This window comes from Acanthisitta chloris, unplaced genomic scaffold (assembly GCF_000695815.1).
Source record: "Acanthisitta chloris isolate BGI_N310 unplaced genomic scaffold, ASM69581v1 scaffold7036, whole genome shotgun sequence".
Taxonomy (NCBI): domain Eukaryota; kingdom Metazoa; phylum Chordata; class Aves; order Passeriformes; family Acanthisittidae; genus Acanthisitta; species Acanthisitta chloris.
Genome location: NW_008677684.1, coordinates 66,681 through 82,313, shown reverse-complemented (window position 1 = coordinate 82,313; position 15,633 = coordinate 66,681). Strand labels below are relative to the sequence as shown.

Sequence of the window (15,633 nt, the reverse complement as noted above, 5' to 3'; positions counted from 1 at the left end):
CAGAATAAATCACAAATACCAATATCTCTTATCTGGCTTCACTATATACATTAAAACTCAATGGTGCATGTTTTTCTGTTTAGTGCAGTATATTTAGTTAAACATGAGACTTGGTTAACTTATTCAATTACAGAATTCTCTTGCTTTTGACAAGGTGAATTTTTAATTAGACTTCAATTGCTAGTACATTAAAGCAGAAAATGCAAATTGATATCCAGGACTAAGCTGTTTTGCTGTCCAGTAATTAATACTATGTCTAGGCATTGTGCTTTCCTTAGTTAAGCAGTCTTGAGAAAACCAATGTGATACAAAAAGGCTTAAAGGTCTCTTTCCTCTGATCCCCCCAAACCTTGCACAAAGCAGCTGACTGCAGTGTCTGCATAGTAATATCCAAAAAGGCATCATCAAATGACCACATAGGCAGGGGAAAACAAAAAATTGTAAATATGAAACAGAAATCAAGATTGCACTTATGATTAATATTTTCTAGCTCATTAAGGTATTTAACATGGAAGTATTTTATAAATTATTATTTGCTTTTAACTCGAGCTATTTAGGACCTCAAGAAGAGTTGTTATGACAACAAAGGCAGCATCTTTCGTGTGATCAGACAGAGCCCATCACTGCCCTTGATGTTCAACAGGATAAGAGGAGTAGGAAAATCATAATTTCTTACATTGTTAGCCACTAGTACAATTTTTTTTTAACACTATAGGTGTAGAAAGAAATATATAAAATGTAGAATTTAATACTGAAACAATTAATTTCATAATTTGTCACTTTCATTAGATTCATTGATTTCAACAAAATTACACAAATAAAGGTGGTTACTCATGTACATAAGTGTTTCCTAGACAAGTTTCTAATTTTTGAGACTTTTAAGTCTCACATATTTAAATATATATTGTAAAAATGAGCAAAGATTAAACAGAAAGATTAAGAAACATTACAAAACAGATATATTTGTTCTTATAATAAGTTGCTATTCATGCCAAGTCAACATGACCAAAGACAAACATCATTTTTCTCTTCCTTATTATAATGCAGCAGAGAAAATCCTCAAAGAAGCAGGAAATCCTTCAAATTGTTAAGTAACAACTGTCTGCCTTTGTTTTCATTCAGTGTGGAGATCTGACAGCTCTTTCAGTAGGTGAGAACACTTCATCAAAGGAAACTACTGGGGATATGTCTAAGGATAGTTGCTAAAACACCTAATAAAAGCCAAACTATGCATTATTGTACAAGATAGGAATTTTTATTGAAAATTAATGTGGATAAATACAGTGGATTCTAAACATCATGGAGGATAATTTCAAGATCTGGTGGGAAATGGACATAATGCAAGCAAAAGAACAAAGGACAAAAGCGAAGGAGGATTTTTTTTCTTTACACCTCATTCGTTTAAAAGTGTGGAAAGTGTCAGAAAGATGAATCTTCCAAACTGACCAAACTGCTGAATAGATAAATTCCACCATTAGGGTCCTTTTCACTGAAAAGGAATATATGAAGTATCCAAGACAATATTAGCCACTAAAATAAGCCAACTTGAAAAGCAATTATTGTTCTTTTAAAGATGATTATTTTTTTCTCCTTTCTTAGTTAGTAGTCAGAGCAATAAGCAATTACTATGGGTTGCTTGTAGTTTAGAAAAGCACCTTTTTTGCCCACTTTTGAGAGTATGAATATACTTCTGTGCACTGCTCCAATAACATGACACCTCTTCAACCTGCAAATGCCTTGACACAGAATGAAGCAAACAATCCCTTTACCTCAGCAGAGTGTGGTATTTTCTTTAAATTGAAGGGAGAGGAGAATCAGTGCCATGTGGCAAACCAAAGGTAACTACAGAGGCAGCAGCAGACAGCAGAGTACTAGGCAGAGGTGTTGAAGGGGGTTTTACACTGACAGTGCCTCTCATCAGTCCCTGCCCCATCACCCTAACTCTGGAGATTCCACAATGGTGAGACCTCTAGGCCATTCCTACTGGTTTTTTCTTCTGTTCACTCTCCAGTTTTCCTGACCCATCCACATCAGCATGGTGGAACAAATATTCCCAGGAGACCCATTGTGATCTTTATAGTACTGACTGTGTCTAGGTAATTTGCTCATCTTTTATTTACCCAGTGTGAATGTCCAATGTTCGAGGTACAAGGGCATGCCTGGATTTGTTTAGTTATATCTTTTCACTTGGTGTAGTATGATTAACAGCTACCCTTCAACTGTGACAATTATTTTACATCCTCCTTTTAAACCTTAAAATTATTCATTTATATTCCCAGTCATTACTTGCCACAATCCTTTCCCATTGTTATGAAGTGGAATCGCTAAATTGCTGAGAAATACAGTCCAATTTTTAAAGTACAATTCAATTTCATTCCATTCCTCCTCTTAAAGAGCATAAGAGGACTCTTCATTCTCCTACCAACAAACACTCAGAGTTAGCAGCCCAGGGTCATCTTGTAAAAAAGGAAAATGGATCCCAGAGAGACAGCACCTGTAGACTTTAATCTGTGCTTAGATTCTACCCAGAGATAAAACAGTATGTACCATCCTATTAAAAATGTCATTTGAACATATTGCATGTTTCAGAGACAGCTCCCACGTGGTTATTTAAGTAATTGAAAAAATTAAAGATTCAGATGATGAGTTTAAAAAGAGTAGCCAAAAATAGGTCCTAAAGTCTCATCAAGCAATTAGAAAACAAAACATTATCAGTGTTTTTCACCCTGCTATCTTGAGCAATGCACAAAATTTTAATTGGCACCTTCCAGCAGCAATATATATCACCATCAATATCTGAAATAAGTGGACAGTTTTTATCTGCAACACACATTTAAGTATTACTACCACAGGCAAACATACATACAGACACATACCTTACAGTATTAATTTTAGAAGTGACAGGGTCTCTAAAACTAATTTCACATGGATATCCAAAATGATTCAGAATTATTATAGATATTTTCCAGTAATTAAAATCATCTTCTTTCACTCTTGACTGTGCAGTAGAGACTGTGGCTTCTAAGTGAAGTTGCCTCCAACCAAGAACATAATGAAAAAGATGCAGCTTCTGAACTGTGGCCCATTTGTATGATGATTTGTACCACTGTGCAAATATCATGTCACTTAATGCATTTTCTGACAGTAACTCACAGACTGTCTGAATTAGAAAACTGTTCAAACAACAAATCCCAAGGCAGATTTCATTCCCTCACAGGTTAGGGAATTAGAGGTTATAAAAGTGGTACATAGGGAATATATTCAAGCAAAAATATACTAAGTGCTGCATTTCAACAGATACTTAAAAAAATTACTATCTGAATCTAAAACATAATGCTGACAACAGACAGAGGAACAGAAAGCAATGGGAAGAACAAAAATGCATGACATAAAATGCTATGAACATTTTCACTAACCTGCACATCATTAAATATTGTGGGGAAAAGCAGCCCTAGAAATTGAAAATATTTTTTCTAGTGATTTGCTGAATAAAACTGTTTAGGTTTGACAATGCAGTTCACTTACAGCAGGTTGCTGGGTCCTCATTGCTGCCATCAGAACAGTCACAGGCTGATCCAGGCTCCGTGGTCTGCCCATCACTGCAGGTGAGTTCCTCTAGAGAGCAGAATCCTTGTGGCTCTGATGTTTCCCTGTCCCTGAGCTGGATGCCATTCAGACAGATGAAACCTGCTCTGCTCTGAAGTGTTCCTTTAAACATAAGCTGTGGATTGTTACAGTTACAATATTTGCATTAATGGACTACAGAGAGAAAGTGATTTTTATTACATCAAACAGTTCTATGTGTAAAAAGCGTGGCATACTTTCCATTACGAAACCATGATAAATTTCAGTTCAGAAGCTGAAAGATTGTGTGACTATCTCAGGTTGAAATTTCTGAAAATTTTCATCTACAACAGTTCGAAGAATTCCAAGAATGAAGTTAAATAAAAGCTCATTTTAAAGAAAAACTCTTAATCGCACAAACATTTAGCTGAAGAGTTGTAATGTCCCTGTGCTTTAGAAAAGTGTCATGAAATGTAATATCCTAAAGACTCCATCTTCTTTTCTGAAGTCTCTTCAGAATCTCATTTTGCAGATACCCAAGAGAAAAATTTTCAGTTACACTCCTAGGTGCATCAAATGGGCTGGGGACAGTCACTGGACACCAATTGGCATTGCAGAGCGTAACCATTGATACCTGTTTGATTGGCATTGCAGAGCGTAACCATTGATTAATGTTTCATCACTTCAGACAAAATGGATGAACTCAGTCTCTGCTGTGTGGTTGGTCCCTGCCTGCTTGGAATCTTAGAACTGTTCTGGGCACTGTCTGAGATGGCCAATTTGTTTGTGTCAAAACCTTGCTAGGGACCACACTAATATTTTAATCCTATGGATTATCACACACCAACCTTGGGCCTGTGCACTCACCCTGCTCATTTTACTGCTATTGACATAGACACAGAGATTCAAGGAGCATTTCTCTCTCTCTGACAGTGTTCCCTTGCTCTGAGCAGATTTAACACAAGCTGATTTATTGTGATAAAAGTTCTGAAGAACACCTCTTGCTCCTGGCCACGGCGGAGCCCAGCTCTGCTAGGTCTCAAAGCAACTACATTACCCAGTTTGTGCTCTCCAAGTTCCTTTCACCTGAATTAAGGCAGCAAACAGGAGGAAGCAAGCTTGGATTCATCAAAAAGATGAAGACTGCAATAAAAGAAAGCACTGAGAAACAAGAGAAGAATTTGGAGGAACAAATAAAAAAATGCAGCCATGGGTTTTGACAGGCTGGGACATGAACAGAGTGTGAGTTCCAGAAAGTAATGTGCAAGAGGCAGAAAGCACAGGGGAAGAATACCTGAAAAAAAAACCCAGAAGAAACCTAGGGATGGCTGTGATTTTGGGCATAAGCAGAAGGGTTTGGTACACTCCCCAACACCCACGGCCTGGCTGCAGTGAACTCTCAAGAGGCATTTTCCTTTCTAAAAACTGAGAATGATATATGTCGTTATCTTCCACTAGAGGCATTTTTTTCCAAATGACAAAAGCCTTCTAATACTCTCCATTCTCCACCAGTTCAAACAGCAGAATGCTGTGCTGAAAACATGACATAGCCACATAATTAAAGATAGTATCTTTCCTTCCCTCAGTACAAGTGAACCTTGCAGACTTTGTACAAGAATGCATAGTTTTGGCTTTCTACTGATGTACATACAACCTCAGCAGGCTTTTTTTTTTTAAAAATAAATAAAATGTGGGAAAAGGATAAATAGGCAACAACAGGCAGCCAGAACCCACTAGCTTAGTCTTTGCTCTTTCATAGAAATTATATTTTCAGCTGATTCTTGAGACACTAAAATATGATGTGTATTTACAAAATCACCAAAAGTAAATGTAAAATTACTTAAAATGGAAACTTGTAATTAGTGTAAGAATTTAGTGGCAAATTAGCACTTTTCTCTATGCCTGAAAATTCAAGGAGAAGGTATCCTCTCATCATTAGCAGTTTACATAATTTCAGTGAAATCCCACAAAGATCATTCACATCATCTCACTTAATAGTATATACAGTTAAATGAGTTGGTAACACCTGAGATGGACTCAAATGACTAACTAACTGAAAGGTGAAATTTATGTTCATTTTCTGGCATGTTATTAAAGACCAGCAGCTTCTTCATGTGATGTATGTGGTTAGACATTTGTTGAGGTATAACCAGAGATTTACTATTATTAAAATGATGGGAAAAAACCCAAGACATTCAGGATATGCATAGTTATAACAAATTTCTAAGTTTCTTAGAAACATAAGCAATAAAGTAAATCATCATCAAAAACTGAGCACATGCCCTTTTCATTCATACCTTTAACTTTTCTAGCCCAGTTGGTAGCTGTATATTCACTTTGACCCATTCCTTCTTAGTTATGCTGTTAGTTTCCCACAAGACATGCTCCTCCTGAAAAATGTAGAATACAATATTATCAAGATAATATTTGTTCTGCTAAAAATTATAAAGGCCATTTTTTGTCCTCAATCTTTTTATATCCTGCCAAATAACCACTATATACAAAGTTGGTCTCTATGAGAAAATAAAGCTTCACATATTTATTTCCAATCTTTGCACTGAGGCCTATGGGAGAGAGGGGTAACAAGACCTGTTTACTGTGATTAAACAGGCTAATGATATCATTATTAGGAGCTGACTTGGTAGAATTAGAGTTAATTAATATGCAAATTAACCCATGTTATTTCTGAATTTAACAATATGTTTCCATGGTGCTTCTACAATACTTTCCTTTTAATAAATAACTGCTTTGCTTGTGTTGTGTTATAATTAGGTTGAGTTTTCTTAGAACTGAAGTAAGAGTCTGCAGAATTACCCAATAAACTGTGCTAAAACCTTTTTTAAAAATCTGTAAAGCAAATACCCAGAGTCCACCCTAACAACTTCTAGTCATGTTGGGAGTTATCTTAATCCCCATTTTCACTCCACCTCCTAAAGACAACTGCAAGAGTGCTAAATATGGTAAGGCTCCCTTTGTGCAAACATTCCAAGCCCTTTTGATTTAATAATCTGGCAAAAGCTCATTCTGCTTCTGGTCATGATCCTCCCTGGAATATGCTGAGGCCAGTATAAGGAAAAGAAAGCAGCAACTTGGACTTCATTTACCTACACAAAATCCTTTCAAGAAACAGTTGCAAAATAGAGCAAAACCAAAAAGACTGAAAAAAAATCTGCAGGAAAACATAATATATGCTACACATATGAACAGACATCATTATTAGTATCATTAGTGAGACCCTTTTAGGAAACTGTGCAAAGTACTGGCCATACATTTCCCACAAAGGATATTACAGTTTGAGGCAGTTCAGAAAAAGATGCAAAGCAGGATAAGAGAAATGGAAAATCTCCTGTATGGAGAGAAATTGAAAGTATAAAAACAATTTATCTTACAGGAGATTAATAAAACGGGTTATGATAGGTATGTGAAATGTTATCAATATTGTAGACAAGGACAGTTATCTCTATTCCTGTCTCACAATATAAAAAAGAGGAGAAAGATGCTGTATACTGCTTGATAGGCTGTAAGGTCTGAGCCAGCAGAACAACACTCATATGATTTGTGATCTGGAGCCAATTAATGCTCTCTTCCTACAGACTGTTCTGACATAGTAACAAAGCTGGAAGATTAAATCTCTATTTAACATGCACTAAAATATCCATTTTGGAAAACTGCAAGACAGGGCCAAGGCAATACCCTGAATATACTAAATGAAAGAAGAGATCATGTTTGGATAGCTCACATGATAAATCACGTATTTGATTTCAGAAATAAAAGTCATCTGTGAGTTCCCACAGCAGCACAGAAGTATTTGTTCACTCCTCTATATGACAGTTATTCAGTCAAAGTCTTTCAAAGTTGAAGACACTTATTTCTGTGTCAAACTTGCTATATTCTGTTAAACAATTCAGCTTCCAAAGAAAATCTATTAGCCTACAGAAGCCACATATGGACGCAGAAAAGGATGATGTACTTGGTACCATACTGCATGGCAGTTCAAAACCATAGCCTGTGGTTGTGTCTGCTTTTAGAAATGTTTTATCTGACGTACTCCCCCACATCTACATATATGAACCCTCCAAACACATTTATATACCTTTTGGGAGCACTTTACATTTGCTGTCCATTCGATTGGATGCATCTGGAGACTGTAATTTTGTTGACATTCGAGTAACAGCTTAGATACCCATCCCCATGACCATCTTTCTTCCAAATTCATTTTAATAAAAACAGATTGTAGTAGTAAACCTGAGTTGAGCATGTCAGTATCCACATCTTCCATGGCTGTTTTTCACACTAAAATCTGCAAATGACCTCAGATGCACCAAAATTCTCACCTGACTGTTGTTCCATGAAGCAGACATTACCTTCTGATTATATACAGCTCTAATAAGCCAATAATATTATTTGCCTTCCTCACAAGATTTCTCTGTAGTATTCATCCTGCTTATCAGATTCTTCCACCTCTTTGGTTCAAATGGGTTAATGCCTCTAGCACATTCTTTGCATTACTAGCCTTCTTTTAAAATCTGGACAGTATTGCTTTGCCAGTACCTTTCCTCAAGATTTATTTTGTTGATGCAGGGGAGCAGTTGTTCAAGATACCTTCACTCTATTCCCTTTATTGTGATATATTACTATCAATAAACAGCTTTTTGTAAAGCTAAAATGGGCAAAAATATTTCCTTTTTACTGCAATGTTTTTTCTGAGATAACCCTACTCAGACTTGAAGGATGGCAGAGACAATCATGACTTTTGATACAATATTCCATCGCTAAAACACAAATTTTTCTTTTTTGGGGGGCATTTCTCTGCAGATACATGCATTGCTGTGCATTATTTGTATTTATTTGTAACATTATTCCATTATTTTGTACCTGCTTCGAGTCTTGTTGTGAGTTACCTTAATCCCCATTTTCACTCCACCTCCTAAAGACAACTGCAAGAGTGCTAAATATGGTAAGGCTCCCTTTATGTGTTTATTCTTGAGGGATAACAATTCAACTCCAGCATCAAGATGTGAGAGCCATTAACTTAATGAGACCAGCTCTACTGCTCTGGCTTTCATTAAGTAGCAGTACAAAGCATCAATATTAAGTTATTAAACCAGACTTTCAAAAGAGAACATTCGAACGTCAGAAAGGCTCCACAAGGCAAGGGAGGTGAGAAAGTTGGAAATAGTTATCATTGCTCAACTGGCATTTGTGTTTCAGCTTGACATGGCTTTTTTATCTACTAATAGCTAGGAGACTTGGAAAATTATTGCTCTAAAACTTGGGCAAAGTAAATCAGGTGTCTAATCATGATTTTTCCAGTCATCCTGCATCAACAACTTTCCTTTCTTCTTTGTCTCCATAGAAAAAAGTACCTATTTTATTACTTCTAGAACAGGAGGAAGGCTAGAAAAGCTGTCACTATAGATTTCCCCCCTGAAATCCCCTATTTATTTAATTCTGTAATAGCTGGAGTTGTCTTTGAAATCTTATTGCAGAACATTCACCCATCAAATTAGTTTATAGCTGAGATGGCAAATACCCAGGTTTTTCAATTGCATAGATCAGTGGAACTGTACCAAACTACTGTTTTGCACAAACTAACTCAGGGGCAGGCATGTAGTAGCAGGCATGTCTTCTTGGCTCATGTTGAGTTGAGATCACCTGTCTTGGCTAGACTAACTTTCTGCTTATTTGGCTCATTCTCAGCTTCCTTTATGTCTGGTAACACCTGAGCTGCTCCACCTTTACCCTTTGGAAATGAATGCATGTTTGTTCTTACCTGATTAGTGAAAAGTACTGCCTTGAGAGCACTGCCCTCTGCCATGGAGTAGTGAAACTGAAAATGGCAATTCTTGCTGGAACAATGACACATGGAGCTGTTTAGAAAAGGACTTCCATATAATGCATTGTCATTAACTTGTAACCATTGAAAACAGCCTGAAAAAGGAAAGGAAAAGCAGGTCACTTTTCCATAAAATATATTTCTTTTCTCAGTCTACGAAAACAAGGGCTGCTTGACGTAATCAAACTATAGACCCATCCCAGGAAGAATGAAATCTGGTCGCCCTGCTGATAATGTGACTTGGATGCCATGTAAGTGTTTCCTGTTAAAAAGATAGATATATATCTTCATTTCACTCACAGATAGCCCCAGCAACCATTAATTACATCAGTGATAGTATCTCTGTTAAAAGCCATAAGCAGTTCCACATTCAGCTCAGCCATTCAATACCTAATGACAAATACATCCAGACACTGGTCTTTCTTGCTGCTTACACCGTGGTTTCCAGAAAACATGCCTTTTACAGTTATTCTTAAAAAAAAAAAAAAAAAAGAGAAAAAAAAAAGGGAGGCAGCAGAGGGAGGCATTCTGCCTTCCTGCTACAGCAGGCAGGCACATCTCCACCAGGTAATCAAGGTCCTTACTTAGCCAGAATTTCTGCAACAAAATGTTGGAAGCATATTGTCTTTCCATCTGAAGCAGAAAAGCAATTTGCATTCTTCTTGACCTATTGCCCCTTATAAAAGCATTCCTACAGAGATCTAAAAGAGTACTTCACCCCCTCAATAGTGTCTTTTAGTTGTCAGAAGTAAAAAGGCTAAATACTTTTTAACAAATATATCAGGTTTTTTTCCTGAGTCACTGAATATTTTGCTGTGTTCTGAAGCAACTATTAAAATAATAAACAAGGATGGATGAAAGGACTTCAGTCTGCAGTTTCTGTCTTCATTTCTCTAAATGCAACTTATCTCAAATGTAGATGTTGCACAATTTCAAGCTGAAGGGACAAAGTGTCATTTCACAAGGAAATGATCATTTTTATGAAGGACCACATTCTATTCCTTTTATTGCCAGTTTACTCTTTGCATTATGCAATGATTTACACTGAAATACGTGGTTGCAATTTCATTGCTATTAGGCTTGTAATTTCATGCCACAGTGGCTAACCTTGATACAAGGAAAATTATAGATTTAACCCAGCTTTCTCTTTGACAGACATCAACAAAGCACATATGCTTCTATGACTACTGCCTTGTGCATAAGAGAAACATGCATCAACATTCAAAGTTAGGCTGCTGATTTTTTATGTAACTTTAGAGTTTTCTAATGCCATTATTAAACAAACCAGTGTCTGAGCCTAATGATAATTAACATTCTTTTCCCTCTTTCATTTCAAGCTCCTGAATCTTTAAAAACAGGGCAACATTGAGTTAACATGATATTTGAATAAGAAAGCAAGTGAACAGCATTACAAACAAAATGTGGACTTTAATATTTTCCAGTAAAGTATTTTATTTTCTCCACATGGCTGCTTAATCAGATTTGAGCTAGCCAGTCTTGTTTCTTTCAGTTTTGAAGAAAATATTTTGTCTGCCCTAAGCAAAATCTTGGAGTCCTATGGAAAGATCAGTCACTGACTACACTGGAACCCACTAAACAGAGCTCACAACTGCTGAGGTGCCCCAGTGTCTTCTCAGAGCTGGGTTGGGCTGGTGAACCTGCCTGGGTCCTGCTCTGCTGATACCTCTAAGCCTATACATATTTAGCTGCTTAGTCCCATCCTAACCATTTTCTGACTTAAATCTTGTTACTCCCACTTTAATCCATGGGATTTTTATTTAAGAATCAATGTGACTTTGAATCTATGCTACTAGTTTTAGAGTAACAGCTGAGCCTTCAGTTTACCCTGAGCCACAGAGCAGGATCTTTACTTTTCTGGCAAGTTCTCTTCCCCTGAAGAGAACTGTTCAGTCTCTGAACCAATGTCCTACAACCTTCCCACTCAACACTTTTAAGGAAAGAAGAGGTCAAATCTGAACTGCCTTTTTTCTACTCTTTGAATTACTTCATAAATTCACAAATCCTGGGTGAAATTTTGAATTTAAAAAAAGAAAAAAAAAAGGAATAAATAGGATAACATAATCCAATATTTTCACTGGGTTTTTAGATTTAAACTTGCGGGATTTTTATCACTGGTCATCTGAAATGTAGGGTTAAAAATATTTGGCACTTCCTTTGATTTCTTTTTCCATCTTCCTTTTGCTTATGCAGAGAATTTGTTTCATTAGTTTCTTATTAAAGTGTCACCCTAGATGTAGGAAACTAGTTTAATCCAAAGTAAGAAGAATGAACTATGGAAACTACATAGCGTGCATGAAATATCAATGAAGAAAACAACAAGAAAAAAGTGTTTTATGAACAGTATTTCAGGGGAATATAAAACCTCTGTGAGAACTTTTGACACTAGAGAAATTAAGAGTAAAAGTTATAGAAAAACTGCCTACAATACAACATTGGAGAAAAGAAGCAATAAAAGAACAAAGAAAGAAGAAGTTCAGCAAGGACAGAAAGCATTTTATTAAATATAAGAATACCAGGAAAGGAGGATTATTCAAAGACTATAGGCAATCCTTTCTTTATAAATGTAATTGTCTAGACCTCTGCTTTATAATTTCGTTTCTTACCTCTCTTCTATTTATAGCAGTGAAAGTTTTGATCAAAATCAGAAAATAAAGTTTAGTCAATCTCTATTCACGTGGCAAGTCTGAGCCCTCAAGCATGGCATGTTTTCAGTTTGCATACCATTCCTTTAGCTTTTAGAATTTAAGTTAATATTCAGCTTCTTCATTTATGTCTCAACAAACCTGCACAAATATAAATACTGAATGTATTGAGAGGTAAGCAATCACAGTTCAGATTTTTCAATACTTTTCAATGTTAATGCTGAATAAAATTGTGTGTTGTTCTGACACTTGTTTCTTGTCACGTTTTGTTTCTTCCTTTATGACCTGGAAGCACAGGCAATGTCTCCAAAGTTATACATTCAGCCTACTCAGCCCAAGCAACTGTACAGCAAATATTCCCAAGTATGTTCTGTTTCCACAGACATGGCTTGTGATTTAATCCTGGAAAAGCAACTAACAGAATTTCAGTATCTTTTCTGTTAGCACAATATTGCTGTAAAAGGGAAATCCACACACATTACTAACCCTTGTCAAGTGTCATGTTAAGGTATGGCACTGATACAACATCTTTCAGGGAGATGTTTGAAATGAAATAAAATGAAAATTCTCATTTTTGTTAGATATCCCAGTGGAAGCTGGAAGATGGTGTGACTTTTTCTCCCCCCTTTAAATGTGAGAAATAAAAATCTCCTTTACTGATCTATATGCTCTCTGTCGTACATATATGTTAACATGCACAAAATTCATCCTAACATAGTGCACACACCCAGGCACTTTTGCTTGCTCTTCCTTTGTAATTTGATTTACAGTTACTAGACTCTGTTGAAATGCATGCTCAAATTCATTTTAAAAATATGTCTAGAATGAAAATATCATTTAGCATTCATTCTGCTCCTGCCAATGAGATGCACTGCATTTCTGTGGGTTCAAAGTTCAAGCAGTAATCTCCATGCTATCAGTTTTTCAAAGCTACATCACAAATTATACTATTACAACTAGCACTACTTAACCCCTTTGAAGGCAGTCTCAGTAGACAAGCCAAACACTTAGCTGGCAAGATGATTCCATTTCACATTAGAACACTTTGACATTTATATCCATTAAGCTTTCAAAAACCTTTCCCATAAACCCATAGATACCCACTGCACAATGACTTCAAAAACAAGTGCTGCTCTTTACTTCTGAAAATTGCAATTGGGCTAATTTCATTGTTTTATAGAGTAATAAACTATTTTGTATAACAATTGTTTCTTTACAGTTCTTCTAATTAAAGAGCTAAAGTGAAATTCATGACTGTACACTCAAACAGAATAGCACTACACAAGTCAAACTGTCAAGTATCAAAAAAGTGTCAAAATCAAAACAAAACAGAAAAAAAACCCACACACAGGGACTGTGGGCTTAGATGGATTTCATTTAATTTCACCAAATTCTTGCACAGATATCATAGAAAGAATTAACTGGAGAATAATTCACCTAGATAATATGGGAATTCTTGCATTAAAATATGTCATGAATACTTGAAATATATTTCATTAAGCCTTACATTAAAATACTTCATGCTTTACCAGCATGTGTGTTCATGGTATCCTTACTAAATGGCCAAACCAAAAGCTAATTTATGTACAAAATGCATAAAATTGCTTCTATTTCACCATTGGGTCAGCACCTTGCCCTACAAAGCACCATGTTCTTCCTGTTGGCTAGTAATCTTGAATTAACTTAAATTCCCACCTTCAGTATTGTTGCTGCAATCCTTCAGGAAGGAGCAGGAGGTGATCTTATGCCCAGATTGCAGCTGTGCCCGTGGAGCAGGCTCAGCCAGCTGGCCTGAATGCCACTCGCATAGGCCAAGATGGAAACTGGAAGTCTGTGGTTCTAAAAGACAAAGAAAAAGAATCACTTAACTTCTTAAGAAGTCATTATTCATGAGACTATTTCCCATTAGAAACATCTCCTTACTGAACTAACTGACAACATTTCTACCACTCCAAAAGGTTACTTCAAAGGCACTGTGTACCCTTGAGTGCTGTCCAGTATTTCAGGCTGCCATCTTTAACAATACCATTCTAAGAAATCTTTCCCTTGGGATGGATGCTTCTTTCAAAGCAATGGAGTGCTATTTATGTTAGCCAGTTGTCTCAACCTTCATGAATTCACTTCTACAGAGAGAGTTGCCAGGAAACATAAAAAATGGCATGTCATAACAAGAAATACCTGTTTACTTTTCTAGATGATAGCTACAGAAAAATCACTTCTACCTGACAGGTTAAACTACACAGTGCTTGTAACAGAATGCACTTTTTAGAGAAAAAGTTTCTGAATGCATCACCATGTATTTTCAGGAACTTTTTGAAGGGCACATCATGCCTGAAAAATCTAGTTGCCTTCTGCAATGGTCATGATTTTATGGAGGACTGTGTTATGGTAATGGAAGTTCCATTTCGTAATATTGTTTTGGGAGAAGAGTAAACTCCTGGTTAAGACAGACATTTAAACAGTAGTAAGGGTATCTCAGAGAAAACACAGAGATTCCTAACTGTATGGAGAAAATAATTTTATGTCAGTATGCATAGACTTTACTGTCTGCTTCATCTCAGAGACACTGTATTATTCACACTGCTGACACCTCAGTGAGATGTCCTGTCCAGCTGGTGCTGCAAACATTCGATTTCTTCCTTGTTCTGGTGCTGTATAAACATGTGCACTTTTTTCAAACCATGTGTATGAAGTGAGAAAGAGCTTATGGATACTTGTTTCCCATGGAAAATGCCAAATTCCGCAAGAGTGTAGAAAAGGATGGATTTTGTCAAATTTCAACATTTGAAAAAAGTTGCAAATACAGTCAAAATAATCAAGCTTTTCTTTAAACCCTTTTGAATTATTGATACAAAATATTTGGATTCATTCTACATATTTTCAATTTAGTTGTAAACGTTTTTGAGGTTTTGTTTGTTTTGACAAAATACTCATTATCCAGCTCTTAATTCTGCAGCAGTAAAATTAGTATTTTGGTTTTGCTGACTCCCATCCCTGTAGCAGTTCATCTCAAACATCTGTGTCTGTAATATTAAAGGTTTAGGATTAGAATTAACTAAGGAAATAAGTTTGAGATTTTTTCAGTTAAAATATTCAAACCGGAATTTTGTCAAAGTTTATGTATTATAAGAAATATAAGTCAGTTTTCAAAAAAATCCTCAAGGACCCACAGCTTTGCAGAGAAGTTTTATCACTGCTGTGTTACAAGTGACTTAAGGAGTACAAAAGCCTCATTCTCCCCTTACAGCATTCTACTTTCATGCCTTGGAGCTCTTTCTTTCATCTCTATGGAGAGATCTGGACAGTCTTAGTGAGGTTCTTCAGATATAAAATTCTTCAGGAGTCGAGAGGGAGCTCTGCAGAGCAGACACTTGGATAAGAATATGAAGCCTTTGAACAGAAGGTCTACTAAAGATATAATTAAAGGAGATTTTGTGTTACATATGTTTCAGAAAATAACTTTCGTATTTTCTGTTTGACATCTAAAGGACTTTTTTTTCCTGCAGTCCATACACAAATGTATAAACAAAGAGCTGTGGGGGTTTTGAGTGTTAACTGAAACTGTTTGGT

General features: G+C 36.2%; 1 protein-coding gene across 1 annotated transcript in view; it reads right to left on the bottom strand.

The window, feature by feature from the left end:
* The window catches only part of MALRD1 (MAM and LDL receptor class A domain containing 1), a gene marked incomplete at its 3' end in the record, with an annotated part of 76,459 nt that overhangs the window by 48,705 nt on the left and 12,121 nt on the right, over positions 1–15,633 (bottom strand). Inside the window, exons 7-10 of the mRNA XM_009076609.1 lie at positions 13,759–13,902; positions 9,338–9,495; positions 5,862–5,954; positions 3,526–3,721 (exon numbers count right to left, since the gene is read on the bottom strand). Of these exons, the coding sequence (XP_009074857.1) occupies positions 3,526–3,721; positions 5,862–5,954; positions 9,338–9,495; positions 13,759–13,902 (591 nt within the window). The remainder of the gene's footprint in view (positions 1–3,525; positions 3,722–5,861; positions 5,955–9,337; positions 9,496–13,758; positions 13,903–15,633) is intronic.